Below are 17,605 nucleotides of genomic sequence, written 5' to 3' on the forward strand. Positions count from 1 at the left end.
TATGCACAATTCATTAAACCTCATTCATAACCTGCTTGGTCAGAAGGAAAGTAAAAGAAACCCTCTTTCAATTGTATTTGGTATGTATCTGTACTAGATATCACAGTTGAGCAGTGTGCCAAAGGGTATTAGTTTAAATGACATTCCTTTCATTCAGTTATGAAAACGATCTTGGATATTTGTTTTCTAACTTTGCAGCTCTGTCTAGATTCAAACAATTAATGGTTTAAGGTGAAATTCTTTCCTTTGCGAAGAAAGAATAAGACAGCAAGTTCGAGAAGAAATTCCTATGGATTTTCATACTTAAATTAAGTTGTTAATAATCATTCCAGGCAGATGTAACAACTGTTTTTGGTGTCTATTCCAGGCAAGCAATCTCTTTTGGTTACTGCATTCCTGACAGAGTGAATAAATGCTTTCTGCAGTCATTCTTGGAGATTACTTCAGATAGTTATTTCAATTTCATCAAGAACTATGTGGTTGGAATTGGACCTTGGAGGGAGACAATTGTACCCTCAATCAATAATTACTTAACTGAAGCTACTGATCTTGTTGCCAGAGCTCATGCTCATGGCCTCCAGGTGCATATTTTTCTCCATATTGGCTTGGAAATCCAAAGGAGAGTTTTATTAATCCATTCTCCGATTCTTTACTGCCTCCTGGTTTTTCCCTTTCAGGTCCATCCCTATACCTTCCGAAATGAAAACTTATTCTTGCACTTCAACTTCAGCCAAGATCCATATGAAGAGTACAACTACTGGATAAACAAAATAAAAGTAGATGGACTCTTCACAGACTTTGCAGGTAGACTCCATAATTTCCAAGAATGGACCTCTCACCAAAGAGAAGGTAGAGAAGGTGGCGCATCGAAGCTACTTCATAAGATTGCAAAAATGATTTCCTCATACAAAGGCAATGAAAAACTTCATTGACTGCTACACTTTCATATGTACAAGCTACCAAGTAGTTTCTTGTTGTATCCAATATAGACAACAGATTTGTGGAGGGAAAAACGATTTCAGATCTCCATTTTCATTATCTTTGAAACCATTGTCATTGGTTTTCTTAGGAAATACTGAAAGATATTCTGGGATCGATGCTTATTTAGTAATATCTGTATGTCTATACAAGCAGAGATGATCGGGGCTAGCACGCAGAGGCCATTTTAATTGCACTAAATGAAGCAATTGCCATTTAATTATGACCAAGAAGATCAAGAAGTTTAATGGCAGGCCAAACACTGTTATGCCAATGTTAGCTCTTAGACTAGTTATTAACCATTGAAAGTTTCCTTTCAAAATATATATAATAAATTCCCAGATGTGCTTTTGAAAGCAAACTGCTTGTAATAAATGGCATACCTTCCTCTAGGCATGAGGAATTTGTCATCCTAAACACCATTTGGTGATTTCATCAAAAGCATGTCTAGTATACAAAAACCTGAGATCATACCAACCATGCAATCTGCTACAGTTAGTTCTACCGTAGGAATGTGAACAGAAAGTATCATTATTCCCAATGTAGTAAATCCTCCAATGATTGTTAACAGAAGAGTTTCTGGCCAAATTTTACCCAAAAAGAAAACATCCTGTGACCATCAAAATGAAGCAAAAGATCAGGATCGATGACGGTAAAAATCCAATATTTATTAAGATTAAGCATTAGTTTCCTTGGTTATAGCCAATCATAGACAAAGCCCAAAATTGCAAAATAGGGAAAACACTAAATTACAATACCAGACCTGCCTTGGTCTACGTTACAAATACAAAGTGAACTGGAGTACATGTATGAAGCAGCCTCCAAAACATTTTCTGCCCAAAATTCACATCTGCTATTTTCTGCAGATTCAACAAGGGTTGTCCTCAGCCAGGGGAACAGGAACCATATTAAAAGCAAAACAAAAACCCCTGAACTTAACCCAAATGATGTTCCAATTCCAATTTTAGGTGCGAATGTACAAATTACAAGTTTGTTATGATTTCTACACTCGAGCTGTTCCTTAAAGATCACAGCATGCACCCAGAAACCTCATTATTGCATTGAAGAAGGTTGAATTCGCTTCAACCTTTGGACAACTTGCCTCATAGTTGGCCTGGTTGAGAGGCTATCAACTGTACATGTGATGGCTAAGTGCAGCAATTCTACCAGTTCATCATGAGGAGCTGTATCCCATAACCTTGTAGTGAACACATCCTTTGCCTGACCCTGTCGAAGCAGCATGCAGGCCCAAGAGACAATATTAAAACCATCTGCTTGTGAGGAGAATGAAGGATCCAAAGCTTTCTTATCTGATATCAACTCAAGCAGCACAACACCATAGCTGTAAACATCAGCCTTCTCAGATACACGACAGGTCATTGCATACTCTGGTGCAACATATCCAAATGTGCCAGCTACACCGGTTGTTGCATGGGTTTCCGAGGTACCCAAAAGCCTTGATAATCCAAAGTCAGACAGATAAGCATTACAATCATTGTCCAACAATATGTTACTTGGCTTGACATCACGGTGCAGAACCTTTGGAGCACATTGGTCATGTAGATATGCAAGTGCATGGGCTATATCCAGAGCAATCTTGTGAATAATCTTCCAATCTACAGCCCTTGTGGACCTCTCCTTAATAAAATTTTCTAAATTACCACCTGACAAATAATTATATATGAGAAACATCTCTGTTGCACTGGCATGGTATCCTATTAAAGTTACAAGATTAGGGTGCCTCATCCTTTCAAGGATCTTTATCTCTGCATGGAACTGCTGAACACCTTGGAACCTTCCAACAGCAAGCCTCTTCACTGCCACTAGGGTTCCTGGAGCTATTTCAGCCTTGTAAGTGGCACCAAAACCTCCATTTCCAATGCATTTGCCGGCACTAAAATTCCCTGTTGCCTGGACAATACTTTCATATGTCAATGGAACCCCAATATCAATGAAAGCTGTAATTTCCCTTGATTCAGAAACCTGAACCCTGGATGTTGGGACCCATTTCCTCGTGTAAAAGAATAGGACAACTAGAACTAGAAGAACTGAAACAATGGCTGAGGCCGATGCTATCGATGCAATCTCAATGGAATCTAAACTTTTATTGACTGTGTTCTGTGAAGGAGAAACATCATTTGGTGAACCTTCAGTGTTGGTTGTCGTATCAGCAGGTCTCACAGATAGTGAGAATACACGGTGTGAGAGAAGGAATGGCTTTCGATGAACACTGGTAGGATTCACTGCACTACCATTGTTTCTCAGATTGATAAGTCCTTTTGGAATCTTACCAGATAGAGAATTTGATGAAAGTTCTAACACCTCAAGGGAACGAAAGCGTCCAAAGCTAGAAGGAACGGCACCAGTCAGGTTGTTTCTTGCCAAGGAGAGATGTTTGAGATGCTTCAACTGATGGAGCCCTTCAGGAATTGGACCTCTAAATTTGTTTCCACTTAGGTCAAGGAAAACAAGAGATTTCAATTCCCTGAGACTTTGGGGAATTACCCCTCCAATCTCATTCTCAGATACATCCAAAAATCTAAGGGATCTGCAGATTGCACCAATTCCTGATGGAATGTGACCGGACAGTCTGTTCTTGCTAACGTTAGCAATCATCCCATGTAGCTTATTACAGTTTCCAAATAAACTTCCAGGAAATGATCCAGTGATCTTGTTTCCACCAGCAAGAAATGTATAATCAGTCTGCTTACCCAATCTTGTTGGTGCAATTGGTAGCCATGGGAGTGAACCAGAGAAGTTGTTTCCACTGAAATTGTGAATCAACACAGCTTTTGAACCAGAAAATGGCAAATGCATTGCAAGGCGTGTTTTATATGTGAAGAATGACAGATACGCGGATGCTGGATCATGGGTTTGGGGAAGTTCAGAACTCAAGGAGAAAAAACCAGGGCATACACTGTAATTAAACCTGGGGATTGATCCTGACATGACATTTCCACTAATATCAAAAAGTGTCATACAAGGAACGGGAAGTTTCTCATCAAGCTCGCCAGTTAGCCTGTTTGAGCTCAAATCTAGATGCTGTAGTTTCTTGCATCCATTGAACGCTCCAACAATTTCTCCACTGAAGTGGTTCTGAGCTAAGTCCACCATTTCCAAGTTCTCACAAGTACTCCAGTTGCTTGGTAACTTCCCCCCAAGATTTGCCCTGGGCACCCAAAGTATTTTGAGCTTTGGAAGGGTTGTAATTTCCATTGGGATGGAGCCTTGAAAACGATTATACTCATAAGTAGTAGCAAGCGGCAATCCAAATGACAGCTCTTTACTTGAACTCTGCCTAGTCAGCACTGGATCAAAGAGATTAGAAAGGACAAGAGCCGACAAATGAATGCAATTTCCAAGCTCCTGGGGAATCAAACCGCTAAGGTTGTTTCTAGAAACATCAAGAATCTCAAGCTTATACAGCTGGCCGAGCTCATTAGGAATAATGCCATCGAACATGTTAGAAAACAACAAAAGAGTCCGTAACTGCCGACAATTCCCCAAACTACCAGGAATCCTCCCACCTAGGAAATTCCCAGACAGATCAAGATGTTCAAGATACCGACAATTACTTCCAAAATTATCAAGAATTGGCCCATTTAGCCGATTATTAGACAAATAAAGCCCCTTCAACTTATAGAAACTGCCAAAATAATCAGGTACAGAACCCTTCAGCATATTCCCAGCTAAACTCAAAACCTCCAAATTCACGCATTTTGACAAAGACCTTGAAATCTCCCCTTCAAGTTCATTAAACCCCAGATTCAAAACCCGCAGATTTCTCAACCCCACAAATTCATTAGGCAACTTCCCAGAAAATGAATTCCCTTCAAGATCAAGTTCTTCTAATTTCACTAAACCCCATAGCTCTAAAGGAATTTCACCACCAATATCATTAAAAGCAAGAGATAAAACTCTAAGCTCAGTAAGTTTCCCAATTAAGGGTGACAAGTTTCCAACTAGTTTCCCATTTGAACGTGCTCTTCTTCTCAATCCAAAACCATAAAATGGAAACTGAGACAGCTTTGAAGAACAAGAACAAGCTCTAGTTAAGTTACCTTTATAACCTTCTCCACAACCACCAGGGATGTTGATGGAGATGACTTGAGACCTTGAATTGCATGCAACTCCAAACCAGGAGCAGTGATTTGGGTTCTTTGTAGAGTTCCAGCTTGAAAGAATCCCTGAAGGATCAAAAACAGAGCTTTTGAACTCCAACAGAATCCTTTTCTCAGATACCAACTTCCCTGAAACTAAGGTGAAGACAACAAATAGTTGAAACGAAAGCAAGATCAAAGCTTTACAGAACAGATAGCATTTCATTTTTCCTAAAGAAAACAAGAACCACCCAACAAAAAAGATCTCTCCGTTCTTGAAAGAGTCCACCCAAAGGACCCAAAAACCTTTCTCTCTCTCTCTCTCTCTCTCTGTTTCCTATAGGGAGAAAAATATTTGATAATTTTTAGTAATAAATCAAAATTTTGTGGGCGAGAAGGAGAGTCTTTGGAGGAGAAAAACGCGTTTCTTTCTTGCTTCTTCCTTGATGGGGTTGTGGAAAGTCTGGGTCTTCAGCTTTGCACTGTTTCCTTTTTTAAAACTTTTTTGTTTCCCTATTTCAACTTCCTTTTTTTTTTTTTTTCCTGCATAGACAGACATAGTGAAGGGGGGCCCACGTGGACTAACGGGTGAGGGAAGGTGGGGTCCAACGGCCGGTCAATTAATACATCACAGCCGTCAACACACGGCGGCTCCTGGAAAGACCGGGCAGATTGTGGGTCCCACCATCCTTTTTGAAAAAATTAGTTTTTCGTCCCTTCTTCTTCTTTTGGGTCTACGTGGAATTTCTTTTACCTTCTCACTCACATAAATAAATAAAGAAAAATAAAACGGTGTCGTTTGCCCTGAGGAAAAAGTTACTGGAAAACTACAAACGAAACTACGCGGGGAATTTAAACGAAATGATGACGTCATCCTATTGCCAGCGTGACGCACGATTTTATTTTTTTTCTTTTTTTAAGGAAAAAATATTGAAGATAATATCTAAAAAAATTCTTTGAATTATTTATTCTTTTATTTCGTTTTTGTATTTTTATTTTATATTAAGTCTTTTTTTGTTGTATTTTAATATTTTTATTTTAAATTAAATAAAGTTAGATTTAAGATAATAATAATAATAATAATAATAATAATTAGATTATTCAAAATTTGGTGATGGAAAGTTTTTTGACTCTGTCTAAGTCCGCAGTCATTGGATTAACTTAATGTTACTTTTATTTATTGTTTAATAGATAGTGATCAAGAAATGAGTAGATTTTGTCAAATAAGATTCCTTAATCTCCCCATTTTTCTTCTGTAAAAACTGGATACTTTGTTTAAGTCTCCCAATAATTTATTTTGAAGGAATGATGTGCTGTGCAGCAAGTTTGGCTGTAACCATGTGAAGATGGAATGGCCAGACACAAACTAAAAGTCTTAGAATAAATGGGGGGAAAATTAAATATCTTGTCTGTTGATTAATACTTTAGGAAGTTTGGACCACAAACTCTTGACATGCAGGCGTAGTAGTCTGGTTAGACAATTAATGTGGTTCATCTTTTGATGGGGAAGTTAAAGAAAAGCCTTGGTGGTGGTTGACAGGTCACATTAACTCTCCTCCATTCCCAATTGGTTCATGTTAAAGAAAAAACATTTCCATCAAAATGTAGCAGAATCTCCATTTAATAATAAGCTTTGGTTATGTGAATGCACAAGAGAAAAGCTCAACCCCATAAGCAGCTTTCAGGGGTGACATGTTATTTCAGTGACATTTGGGGAGGGCAAAACTTATTTAAGTTATGCTTTGATCAGATCCCCTTTTTGTTTTTTGGGTGATTGGCATGTTATGACTTATGAATATGTGAAGGTTACTAAGAAGTAGACAATGACTGGCTAAGACACCATTTACTGCACAAGAAAGCTTCTGACCTCCACCATTACTTTAAAGATTGGAGAAACCAGTGCAAAAAATCTAATGAAACTCTAATGTATCACTTTATAAACTAGAAAGTAACATGAATGAAACGACCTAAAAGTTAATTTCCTCCCCATATCTTCAAAAACATGTGGGGGCGAGATGAGTTTCCCCTTCCCAGCCATTGCCTCCCTAGGCATTTTCCCTTTCTTCTCACTGACAAAGGACCCGACTCAGACATGAACATGTATATGAGAAGAGAAGATATGTGAACTTTAGACTCGATTGAAATATGTCAGTTCAATGGAAAAATGGAAGAGCAAGCCCTTTGATGAGAACCTTTGCATTTATGCAGAAGTCATGATGATGATTAAATAGCAAGAGATCTGTGCAAACATCCCAAAAACGGATAGATATAGACAGGCCTTTGTTGCAGGGAGAGGGCGGCTTGAGGCTTCAACAGCGGCTTCCTCGACAACAGTTACAAGAGTAACACCAACACCAGTGCCATCCGCATTGACAGGAAGGAAACCAAGTGCAACAGCTGCAGCAACCTGATTTTGAGGGTACTGCAGAGTCCAAGGTCTGTTGTTCTTGTTGTTGCTTCACGTTTTCTTTCACACCATCATTTCTTCCATCTGTCAAACTGCAATGATCCAAAATAAATTAAGTCGATGAGTTCCTGCAACACATCTTGAAATCATTTTACATTGTATGTGACAGCCCGAAAATATACATCATGAGCAAATAGAGGCACATTAAGTGCAATATACACCACTAAAATTTAAAAACAAAGTTTTTAATTCTCAAAGATCTGCTTATAACTAATGCTTGATACATGGTTACAATATCGGTAGGGAGAAAGAGAAGCATACACGGTAGAAAAGTGACAGCACCATCTTTTTATGCTACAGTTCCAACAGCAGCAGAACGCCCAGCTACAATTAGAACAGCAGCAGCTTGGCCACCTAAAGCAGCAGCTTGGCCACCTAAAGTACCAGCTTGGCCATGTACAGTAGCAGAACGCCCAGCTACAATTAGAACAGTAGCATGATGGCCATGCACACTTCTTCTGCTTCTTTTTCTTCTTCTTCTTCTTTCTTCTGCAACACAAAAGGTGTATATTCCTCATCGAGCATGCGTAAGGTTTGAAATTTCTATATGATTTTGCATACATGTATAACCTACGTGTATGCATGTGGAGTAACTGATTATATTAGGCTCACATGAACAACTATATATATAGACACCAAGGAGAGGCATCTCGTTTTGCACAGAGAAAAAGTTACATTGTGCACAAGCATAAATAACAAGTTAGCACATTCAGGCCAATAGTAGGATTATTTGTTGATAGAGAATGCCGTTAACTTACATTTGAAAAGCAAAGGAGTGTCCACTGGTTCCACTATCATCAGAATGGTTAGAAATGGTGGATGAATTCCAAGTGACCATGGGATGTGTTGGCTTTTCATGAATTGGTTCTTCAACTCTCAGGCCTGTTTTATCCTTGACAGCGTCATCTGATACTACAGTTGCTTTGCTCTTGTCCAATTGAACACTCTTTTTGTGAGCGTCCACCGCTAAAGCAACAGGGGATGGACTGAACGCAATAAACTCACCTGACTTGAAAAGTTCTCCAGATTTTAGGTTTAGAATATGGTCTCTGGAAAAACTATTGTTCCCTACTTGAATGCTAAATAGTGACTCATTAGAAGCAATACTCCAATCCAAAGGTGTTGTTGATTTACTTCTTGCAAAGACAGCAGAGGGAATCCTATAAGGATCATATTCTTCTTGTCGGTCCATCACTTGGATCGGAGGGGATTGTGTTGATGTTGATTCGTGGGTGACACTAGAAACTTGTTGAGATGTCGATTTGGGACCTGCAGTTCCATTTTGACATTCTTCTGATTTGGGAAAGTCGTTACCAGAAACATTACGTTTGCAGTTTGATGACGCTTCAGTATCCTCATCAAATTTAGGGAAGGAAGTTGAAGTGTTGCCTGGTCTGGACATTTTATCCAATTGAAACTGATCATCTGTTGATGAGCCAGACGAAGATGGGGATGAAGAGGATGGCAACCTCAGCTTTTCAGTTGAGAAAAGTATATCACCTTCATTCCCATCGCCTTCCTCTTGAATTAGTTCCGATCGTTTGCTACTTTCACTCCCATCAATTACCTCTGGGTGAATTTCAAAATTATTATTGTTTCCCCATCCCTTAATAATCTCTGGCTTAAGCTCAAAATGATTACTTTCATTTTCTCCGCTCCTGTTTATTACCTCTGGATATCGTTTACTGCTTCCACTACCCTCACTTGAATTCTTACTGCTTCCGGTTTCATGATCAAGCTCTAGATGTCTTCTTGAATGCCCACTGCTTCCACTGCCCTCACTTAAACGCTCACTGCTTCCACTACCCTCACTTGAATGATTACGTCTTTCAGTTTCATCATCAAGTTCTAGATGTCTTCTTGAATGCTCACTGCTTCCACTCTCCTCGCTTGAATGCTTACTGCTTCCACTCTCCTCACTTGAATGCTTACTGCTTCCACTTCCCTCACTCGAATGCCTACTGCTTCTGCTTCCAACGACAAGTTCCAGACGTCTCCCTGAATGCTTACTGCTTCCACTCCCATCACTTTCATCTATGTCTACTCTTGAATGCATACTGTTTCCATTCATATGATCAAAGTCCATAACTTAAAAGTAATTGTTGGACCCGGGATTCATGTGTGCGTTTACATCATCTCCCTATAGGTCTGCCTGGAAAATGAAAACAAAAGGAAAACTTCCCAAATTAGGTAGGTATATTCATGAGGAGTTAAAAAGGTTTAGTAAAAGTTCAAACACTGTCTAAGAAAATAAAAACCACCCTTTCAACACAGATAGCCATAGCCATACGTGAATGAATGTGTAATAGTATTAGATAACTAATAAGGTGAAAATCCAAAAGGAAAAACACACATACAGCCCAAGCAATGCAATTCATGATAGCTTACCTTCTCACTTCTACACCATTCTGCAAGATTAATTCAGCAAAAAATATGATTCCATTCTTCACATTAAAATCGTTAAAATCTTTCTTTCAGGAAGTGGGGGAAAAACATTAACTACACAAAAAACCTCAGACCATATATATGAGAAGGATAAGACATTAAGATAAAAACCTTCAACAAATTTTCCTAAAAGCTACATTAGTTAGAAAATGGAAACCCATTGGAATTTCACTGCATTTCTTCGTTAATTCGATCCGGGAACCAAAAAAAGGATAAATTTATCTCTGATTTTTCATAAAAGCTACCTTTTATTCCAACTAAAATTTCAATTCTCAGGTAAACCCAGCATCGTTATCATAAAGAAAAAGCTACGATTCTCAAATTTCTGAATCAATGCCTTCCTCTAGATTATATAATTCTTTCCATTTCCATTTCCGTAAAACAATTTCCATCATGTTTGATTCTTCAGAATTAAAACGAACAAAAAAAAAAGGAAAAACAATTAACAGCTGCATTGTTCAGAATTACACTAAACAGATTCATCCACTCAAAAAATGAAATGAAAACAAACTCACTACGGTAACAGCCGCAGAAATCGAGCTCGCCGGAAGAATCTCCGGCGATCCAAAGCTGCCTTCCTACGATGAAAATTAGTATCTGAAGTTCACATCACCTAATTAAAAAAAAAAAACAAAAACAAAACAGAAAACTTGGGACTAACGAAAAAACCAAGTCATGAATATTTGACCCCGGATTTTCAGCGGATATAGAGATAGAAAAATTACCAGAAATTAGAAACGGTTAATCGACAAAGAAAATATTCAAATATGCGAATAATGTTTGAAAAAAAAGAAATTAATTAAATTTTTTTAAAAAAAAGGGGAAAAGAAAGGAAGAAAGGGAAATTGGGGTGTTAGGATTTGGTGCGGATGGAGTAGCGACATTTTCTGAATTTCCGGTTCCATTTTTGTAACTAACTTTCACTATATCTGCGGTTTCGCGCCATCTTTTTAACTCCTCTCCGTTGCTTTGAAATGTCGAGGGGAATTGTCGTGCTTTTCATTTTTCTTCCACTTGCGTATCATGTCCTGCCACGTGGTTTGAATGGGTAATTGTTTGGGCCTTTTAGTCTTTTCCTTATGCACTGATCATTGACGTGGCGTGTTGTGATTGGTGTCTTATTAAAATTTTGAAAAGTTTAAGCTTTAAAATTATCAAAATTTATTTTTTTAAAATAATGATTAAAATTAAATTTATTTAATTAACAAAGTCATTAAGAGATTAATAAGTTGAACAAAACTAATATAAAAATGAGGCTTCCATATGTTAATAGATTGTTAGTGATTATAATTTTTCTTTATTTAAAACATCAAACATTTAAAAAAAAAAGAATTAAGGTCAAATTTATTACGATACTATGAATCAATGTTGGATTTTATCTCTATATTTTAATTTCAATAATTATTGTTATCGTACTTTTAATTTTGTTGATTTTTAAATAAAAAATAATGATTGAGAGAAGTTTATCATTTATATTAAAAAGATATTTTGTTAAATATTTTAATTTCATTATATATAGTCTAAAAATCAATAAAATTGAAGTATGATAGTAAAATTAAAATACAGTTGTAAAACTGTATTTTATTTTGAATCATTTGATATTTTGAATTATCGTGTTTTATATTTGGTATTTTATTTTGTAAAAAAAATGTATAAATTTTTAAGGTTTTAGCTTGAATTTGGATTTAATTTGTCTTAGTTCTTAAATTGAATTTTGAAATCTTTAGTTGGGATAGATTTAAGATTTGAAAATTAATATTTTTAATAATCTTGAGGCTATTCAAACAAAAATATAAATATAAAGATAATTCAATTAATTACAATATATACAAATTTCGAATATGAAAAGCTCTCTATTATAATACTTAGATCTTTTTATTTTCTTATGCTTTTCTCCAAATTCAATTTTTTTCACTATAATTCTTTGTTGTGATTAAATAATAAAACTTGTAGTAAAAATATTTATAGATGATATGTTTCTCTCTTGTTTACATATTTTCTTATTGACATAATATTTAAAAATACTCTTGAACTATTTAGATTAATTCAAATAATTTTTTATTTTTTATTACATTTAATTAAAAAATTATATTTATTTAAATTAAATAAATAATAAATAATTATTATTAATTAAAATATTACTTGTTATTTTATGTCATATGTTATCATTATAGGAATGTTAAATAATAAATAATATTTTAATTAATAACATATAATTCACTGTTAATCATAAAAAGTCTATTTAATTTAAAATAAAAATATATAATTTGATTGAATATAATAAAAAAATAAAAATTTATTTAAAATTTGTTCTATCATTGTATGTTTTCTATTTTTATTGAATTAAAGAAAATAATAATATGAATCATAAAGAGATAAAAGCCTACCATTTTGAATTTTAAATTTTAATACAATTTATTTCTCATCACAACACTTCTTATTTTTTGATTTTTGAGAATAACATTTGAATCTCTTTTTATCAAGAAAAAAAATAAATAGCTTAAAAAATGTGCCCTTATTTTTTCTTTTATTTCGATGCAAGGCCAAGGCCACCTACTATTTGTTGAATTACACATTAATGGCTCTAAATGATCAAAAATATCTCGTACATCTTCCAAAACGCAGGGAGAGAGAGAGAAAAAAAACAGAGAAAAAACGTTAAAAAATGAATGTTTAAGATGTTTCATTACGAATCTCGACGGCCAACGAGGAAGGAAACGCGTCGAGAAGTTAGTTAATGGATGGCGCTTCTCAGTTTGCGTCGACTGTGTCACTGTCTCTCTTCACTTCCATTAAATGAAACAACGTAATCCCAGGTTCCTTCCACGGCTTTGCTGATTTTTCTTGAAGTTTATTTTTAAGTGGTATATTCATTGCTCTTCCATCTTTTTTTAATCTGGGTTTCTTTTATTTTCTATTTCTTGTTGATATAATTTGCTTGCATTCACATTTAATCTTCTAAACAGAATTGGGTTGTTTTTGTCATTTGGGTTTTTAGATAAATGGCTATTTTTAGTATTTAGTTGCTATTTGAGGGCTTTTGAGTGTCGGGGTTGTGTTTTCAGTAGGGGACTATATCTGTTTGAGTGAATTTCATACTGGGATTTAATCGTTGAATCAAATTTTAGATTTCTCAAATTCTTGGTGTATAGTTTACGTATTGGTCTTCAACTCACTAAATATCGGCAATTGCTGGTTTTTGTCCCTTGTTGAATAATGAAACATGAGATTCAAGGTGGATTCCTCTTCTCTTTTCTGCTTGTAAATTTTGAGCTACCAAAATGAGCAGAGTTTTTGTTTTGTTAGGTTGAGTTATTATTTGAGGCTGCCTAGTCAGTAATTTTGTGCTTTCTCCACTGAAAACGGTATTCTTTTAAAGTGATTCCTTGCCTGCTTTCTTATATACCTACCAAAAGTTTTCAGGAATCTCGCTTCATGCATGACAAGGTAACATGGATAAAAGAAGTATCAAGAACTGAGTTCCAATGCATCTGATTACCAGCTCAAATGAGTGAGGCTGCTGCTGTTGCAATGTGCACTGATAGGTCACCTTTTTGCGAAATTGTTGCCTGGAATCAAAGAAGGAAAGACTAAAATTCAATGGAAGAATCACAGGGCCATTTTCTTCCCTCTGATGCTCCTGAATCTACCTCTTCCTATAACAGTGAAAGGCTTAATTCGGGTGCACATGCAAATCATGGTTCTGGGGTTCCGGGGGTGAAGAAGAGAGGTCACAACAGTCGTTCATGGATAAAGATTGATCAAGATGGCAATGTGAAGATTTTGGAGCTTGATAAGGCTAGAATAATGAGACATTGTTCTTTGCCATCCAGGGACCTCAGGCTTTTGGACCCTTTGTTTATTTATCCTTCAACGATACTAGGAAGGGAGAAGGCTATTGTGGTTAGTCTTGAGCAAATAAGATGTATAATCACAGCCGAGGAGGTTATCTTGATGAATTCTTTGGAGAAAAATGTTGTTCAATACGAGTCAGAATTATGCAAGCGTCTTCAGACAAACAAAGACCAAGCTGGTAAAATGCATACTTGCATGTTATTGATAGCCTGTAGCTTAATTTGGTCACAAATGGATGACCAGAGGAGTTCTAACTAACAGTTTTTACTGCAACTTGCTGTTGAAATCATTATTGATCCATACAAAAATGACTGTTATATTGTCCTGCCCTCAATATCTATTAACATGTTAGCCTGTATGGAGAAGCATATGGAGAAAAACTGTAATGCCACTGAATTTGACTGCTGTGCTGTTCCTCAAAAGCAGAGCATCTTCCCCAGTTAAGGAAGATGAAAAATTACCATTTGGGTTCAACTGATGCTTCTAAAATCTTTGTTAGCCCCAAAGAGTTTTATGGCAGTTCTTGTTTGTGTCACTTGTCTTAACTTATTGTTAGTTTGGAACCCTTATGGTTTATAAAATTGTCACATAAGTTGCTTACATTATTTTACTGGTTTGATTCAGATGACCTGCCATTTGAATTTAGGGCTCTGGAACTGGCATTGGAACTAACCTGCATGTCCCTGGATACACAGGTATGCCACAACCTCTATCATTACGTAATTGTTGGAACTGCTTGAGTTCCATTTCAAATACGTAATCAATTGAACTTCTTTTACTCAACAGTCAACATTGAGGGGATAACCTAGAGGCACAACCTGTATAATGTTTAGGCTCCTTATATTAATAATATTCAGTGGAAATATTAATACTTTGAGGTGGCAATGGCACACTGTCATCAATGCTCAGGTTAGAGATATTCTGTTCATGTTAATATGGATAGATGCTCTGCAACACAGTTGGAAGGTTCATCCAACTTGCCCAGCCTCCTTGCCAGAAGACTCTGCTAAGCGATTCATTACATTTCATTTTTGTTAAGGATTATGAATCAGAGACTCTCTCTAGTTCCTTTCTTCTCCCTTTCCTCTTTTCTCCCTCTTTCTCTCCTTTCTTTCTCTATAGAGTGAGAGAGAATTTTGTGTTATTTGACTATATATGAATCAAGTCTTGTCCAGCTTAGAAGTCTGAATGGTGTAGGGTTTATGTCAGTCTCAATTCTGGTCAATTTGTATTACTGGCTCTGACACTTCAATCAAATCATAGGATATAGGCAAAATATCTTCCTAATGGAAAATGAGTTGAAAGTGGCTACAGATTTTCTTTTTTTGGCCAAAGAAAAAGAAGTTGCTACAGAATTGAGTTGTAGTCATGGCTTCTCCTCTTTTGTTAAGTATGGTAGGGGTTGAGGTTGCAGGTTTTCTATCCTGCTCCTGTTTGTAGGTTTAAATTTCTGTCAAAAAGCCTGATAAACAAGCAGGCCTATCACACATTTGGTTGCTAGAGGCTTTCCTAGCATGTGCAAAGACATAGCTAGATAAACTCTGTTGATTCCTTTAATGGCATAAAATTCTGTTTTTCTATTTTCTATTGCATATAAACCTTTCTATTCATATGCTACTCAATAAACTTATGTTGAAAGTTCCGCCATTTGCACAATTGGAGTGGATTTGCCGCCCGTTGACATCATGTTGATTCAATACTGGTAGTGTCCATCTATTATCTATTTTCTCTTACATACTTGTCTCAATAAAGTTTTAATTGGCTACTTTTGTCACAGACTGTTAAATCTTTTCTGGTCAACAACTCTGCTAAGATTTATGTACTGTTTTTCAATGATTAGTGGGTCCTTTTTAACTGAAGCAACAACATTATTACTATTATTGGGATTGATAGGTAGGATGGGCTTTCCTCCCAAAGTCTAATATTTGTATTTGGCATGCATAGTTATCTCATGAAGCCAAATGGATTGGTCTGATGAATGTAGGTTCTAGAAGTGGTAAGGCCATTAGCCTGGTTAAAACCAAAGTAAAATATTGGAGATTTAGTGTTCATGTTGGTACAGATATTAAGCTGAAACTCCCTCTCATTTCAGAAAATTTCCTTTTTATAGGTGAAAGAACTGGAAATTGAGATATATCCAGTGCTAGACGAACTAGCATCGTCGATTAATACTGTTAACCTGGAACGTGTTCGTAGATTAAAAGGCAATCTCCTCGCATTAACCCAGCGAGTTCAGAAGGTGCGGACACTTATATACAGTACCTTTTGGAATTTGTACCTGCTGTAGCTTTGCTTCTTATATAATTGATTTTAGATTGAAATTGTTAGGTCCGAGATGAGTTAGAGCATCTCATGGATGATGATGGTGACATGGCGGAGATGTACCTCACCGAGAAAAAGCTAAAGTCAGAGGGTAACACCCCAAGTGAACTAAATGCCATAACCAATTTTTCTGGTGGGACCAAAGTAGTTTCAAAATCTGCTCCTGTTTCACCAGTAGCTTCAACTAATGGATCCCACAGATTGCAAAGGGCATTTAGCAGTATTGTGAGTTCAAGTAAACATGGAAGCTTAATCAGTTCATCAAATGGTGGGGAAAATATTGAACAACTTGAAATGTTACTTGAAGCATACTTTGTTGTTATTGATCATACTCTCAGCAAATTGTTCTCGGTACGAGACCTTTGACTTCCTACCATAGATATTTTAGAATCTTTTTATAATGGTTTATAAATATAGTGGAAAATTATTAAGAAGCTTTGGTTATGTAATTCTTGGCTTGGGATGTATATACCCTACATCCTACGGATCTACAAGTAATCAGCTGACGTAGAAGACTGATCTGTTTCTGCCACCCCTAAAGGACTGTTTGGTACAACGGGGCAGTGCAGTGGGATGGGCTCTTCACCACACTGCCCCCTAATTTTCCACTGGAACCATCTCCAAGTTTAACCTATAGATAGTGCATTCACTTTAAGCAAAGCAACTAGTAGCTTTTTCTTCCAATACTGTAGGAACCTAAAATTAAAATATACTCTTCTGAAGATCGTTGAGACTTGAGAATAGTATCACTCTCATGTAATCCACTGACACTGTATCTTATTGGTGATGCAGCTCAAAGAGTACATTGATGATACTGAAGATCTGATCAACATTAAATTGGTGAGGATTGATTGACTGATTTAATGATGCCTTCTCTTTAACTTGCAATTTCAAGTGGGAGATGGGGAAGAAGTCAATGGGAACCAGGAAAGTCATTAAGTACTAATTAAAGATTATTTTCTTCCTCTTTACTTAAACAGGGCAATGTTCAAAACCATCTGATACAATTTGAGTTACTTCTCACTGCGGCAACTTTTGTGGCTACGTTATTTGCTGCTGTAGCGGGAGTCTTTGGAATGAACTTTGCAGCTTCAGTTTTTGATTACCCATCTGGATTTAGTTGGGTTCTGCTTATAACAGGTGCTGGATGTGTGTTATTGTACTTTTCTTTCTTGTTATATTTCAGGTACAAGAAAGTATTCCCATTGTAAATTGTTGAGCTTAAACTGTTCGATTAAAGATGAAATTATTATTAGTCTATCGGCATCCTTAGCATATATTTATGTATTACATTTGCAGTGCTCCTTGAGAACATTTTTACCAATTATCTTTCACCCTTTAAAATCCGAGACACTTGTTTAGGAACTTTAAAGTGAGAAGGCGATCTCGCTATCTGATGCTACAAACATGACTTACAGCATCTCTGGTGGGGGGAATG

General features: G+C 36.4%; 2 protein-coding genes and 1 pseudogene across 8 annotated transcripts; 1 reads left to right on the plus strand and 2 right to left on the minus strand.

Annotated features, from left to right (window-relative positions):
- Positions 1–1,623: 1,623 nt before the first annotated feature.
- On the minus strand, positions 1,624–5,563 carry LOC110428245 (LRR receptor-like serine/threonine-protein kinase RPK2 pseudogene; annotated as a pseudogene).
- Positions 5,564–6,987: 1,424 nt separating this feature from the next.
- LOC110428168 (uncharacterized) lies at positions 6,988–10,939 on the minus strand. 2 transcript variants are annotated; one of them, XM_021443899.1, is made up of 4 exons: positions 10,506–10,939; positions 8,304–9,697; positions 7,807–8,034; positions 6,988–7,577 (listed from the first exon to the last, which is right to left on the minus strand). In XM_021443899.1, exons 2-4 carry the CDS (start codon positions 9,629–9,631, stop codon positions 7,388–7,390), a joined length of 1,746 nt encoding a protein of 581 aa, XP_021299574.1. In that variant the 5' UTR covers positions 9,632–9,697; positions 10,506–10,939; the 3' UTR covers positions 6,988–7,387. The 2 variants fall into 2 exon arrangements, with proteins under 2 accessions (XP_021299574.1, XP_021299575.1); XM_021443900.1 differs by lacking the exon at positions 7,807–8,034.
- Positions 10,940–12,529: 1,590 nt separating this feature from the next.
- On the plus strand, positions 12,530–17,425 carry MGT3 (magnesium transporter 3). Of its 6 annotated transcripts, none has more exons than XM_021443903.2 (7): positions 12,530–12,854; positions 13,407–14,023; positions 14,470–14,540; positions 15,956–16,084; positions 16,174–16,518; positions 16,960–17,007; positions 17,148–17,425. In XM_021443903.2, the coding sequence occupies exons 2-7, from the start codon at positions 13,591–13,593 to the stop codon at positions 17,376–17,378; spliced, it is 1,257 nt and encodes a 418-aa protein (XP_021299578.1). In that variant the 5' UTR covers positions 12,530–12,854; positions 13,407–13,590; the 3' UTR covers positions 17,379–17,425. The 6 variants fall into 6 exon arrangements, with proteins under 6 accessions (XP_021299578.1, XP_021299576.1, XP_021299581.1 ...); XM_021443901.2 differs by having other exon boundaries at positions 13,414–14,023; XM_021443906.2 differs by having other exon boundaries at positions 12,530–12,806.
- Positions 17,426–17,605: the final 180 nt, after the last annotated feature.

Source organism: Theobroma umbraticum, unplaced genomic scaffold (assembly GCF_002168275.2).
Source record: "Theobroma umbraticum cultivar Fairchild unplaced genomic scaffold, ASM216827v3 scaffold_31.0, whole genome shotgun sequence".
Classification (NCBI taxonomy): Eukaryota; Viridiplantae; Streptophyta; class Magnoliopsida; order Malvales; family Malvaceae; genus Theobroma; species Theobroma umbraticum.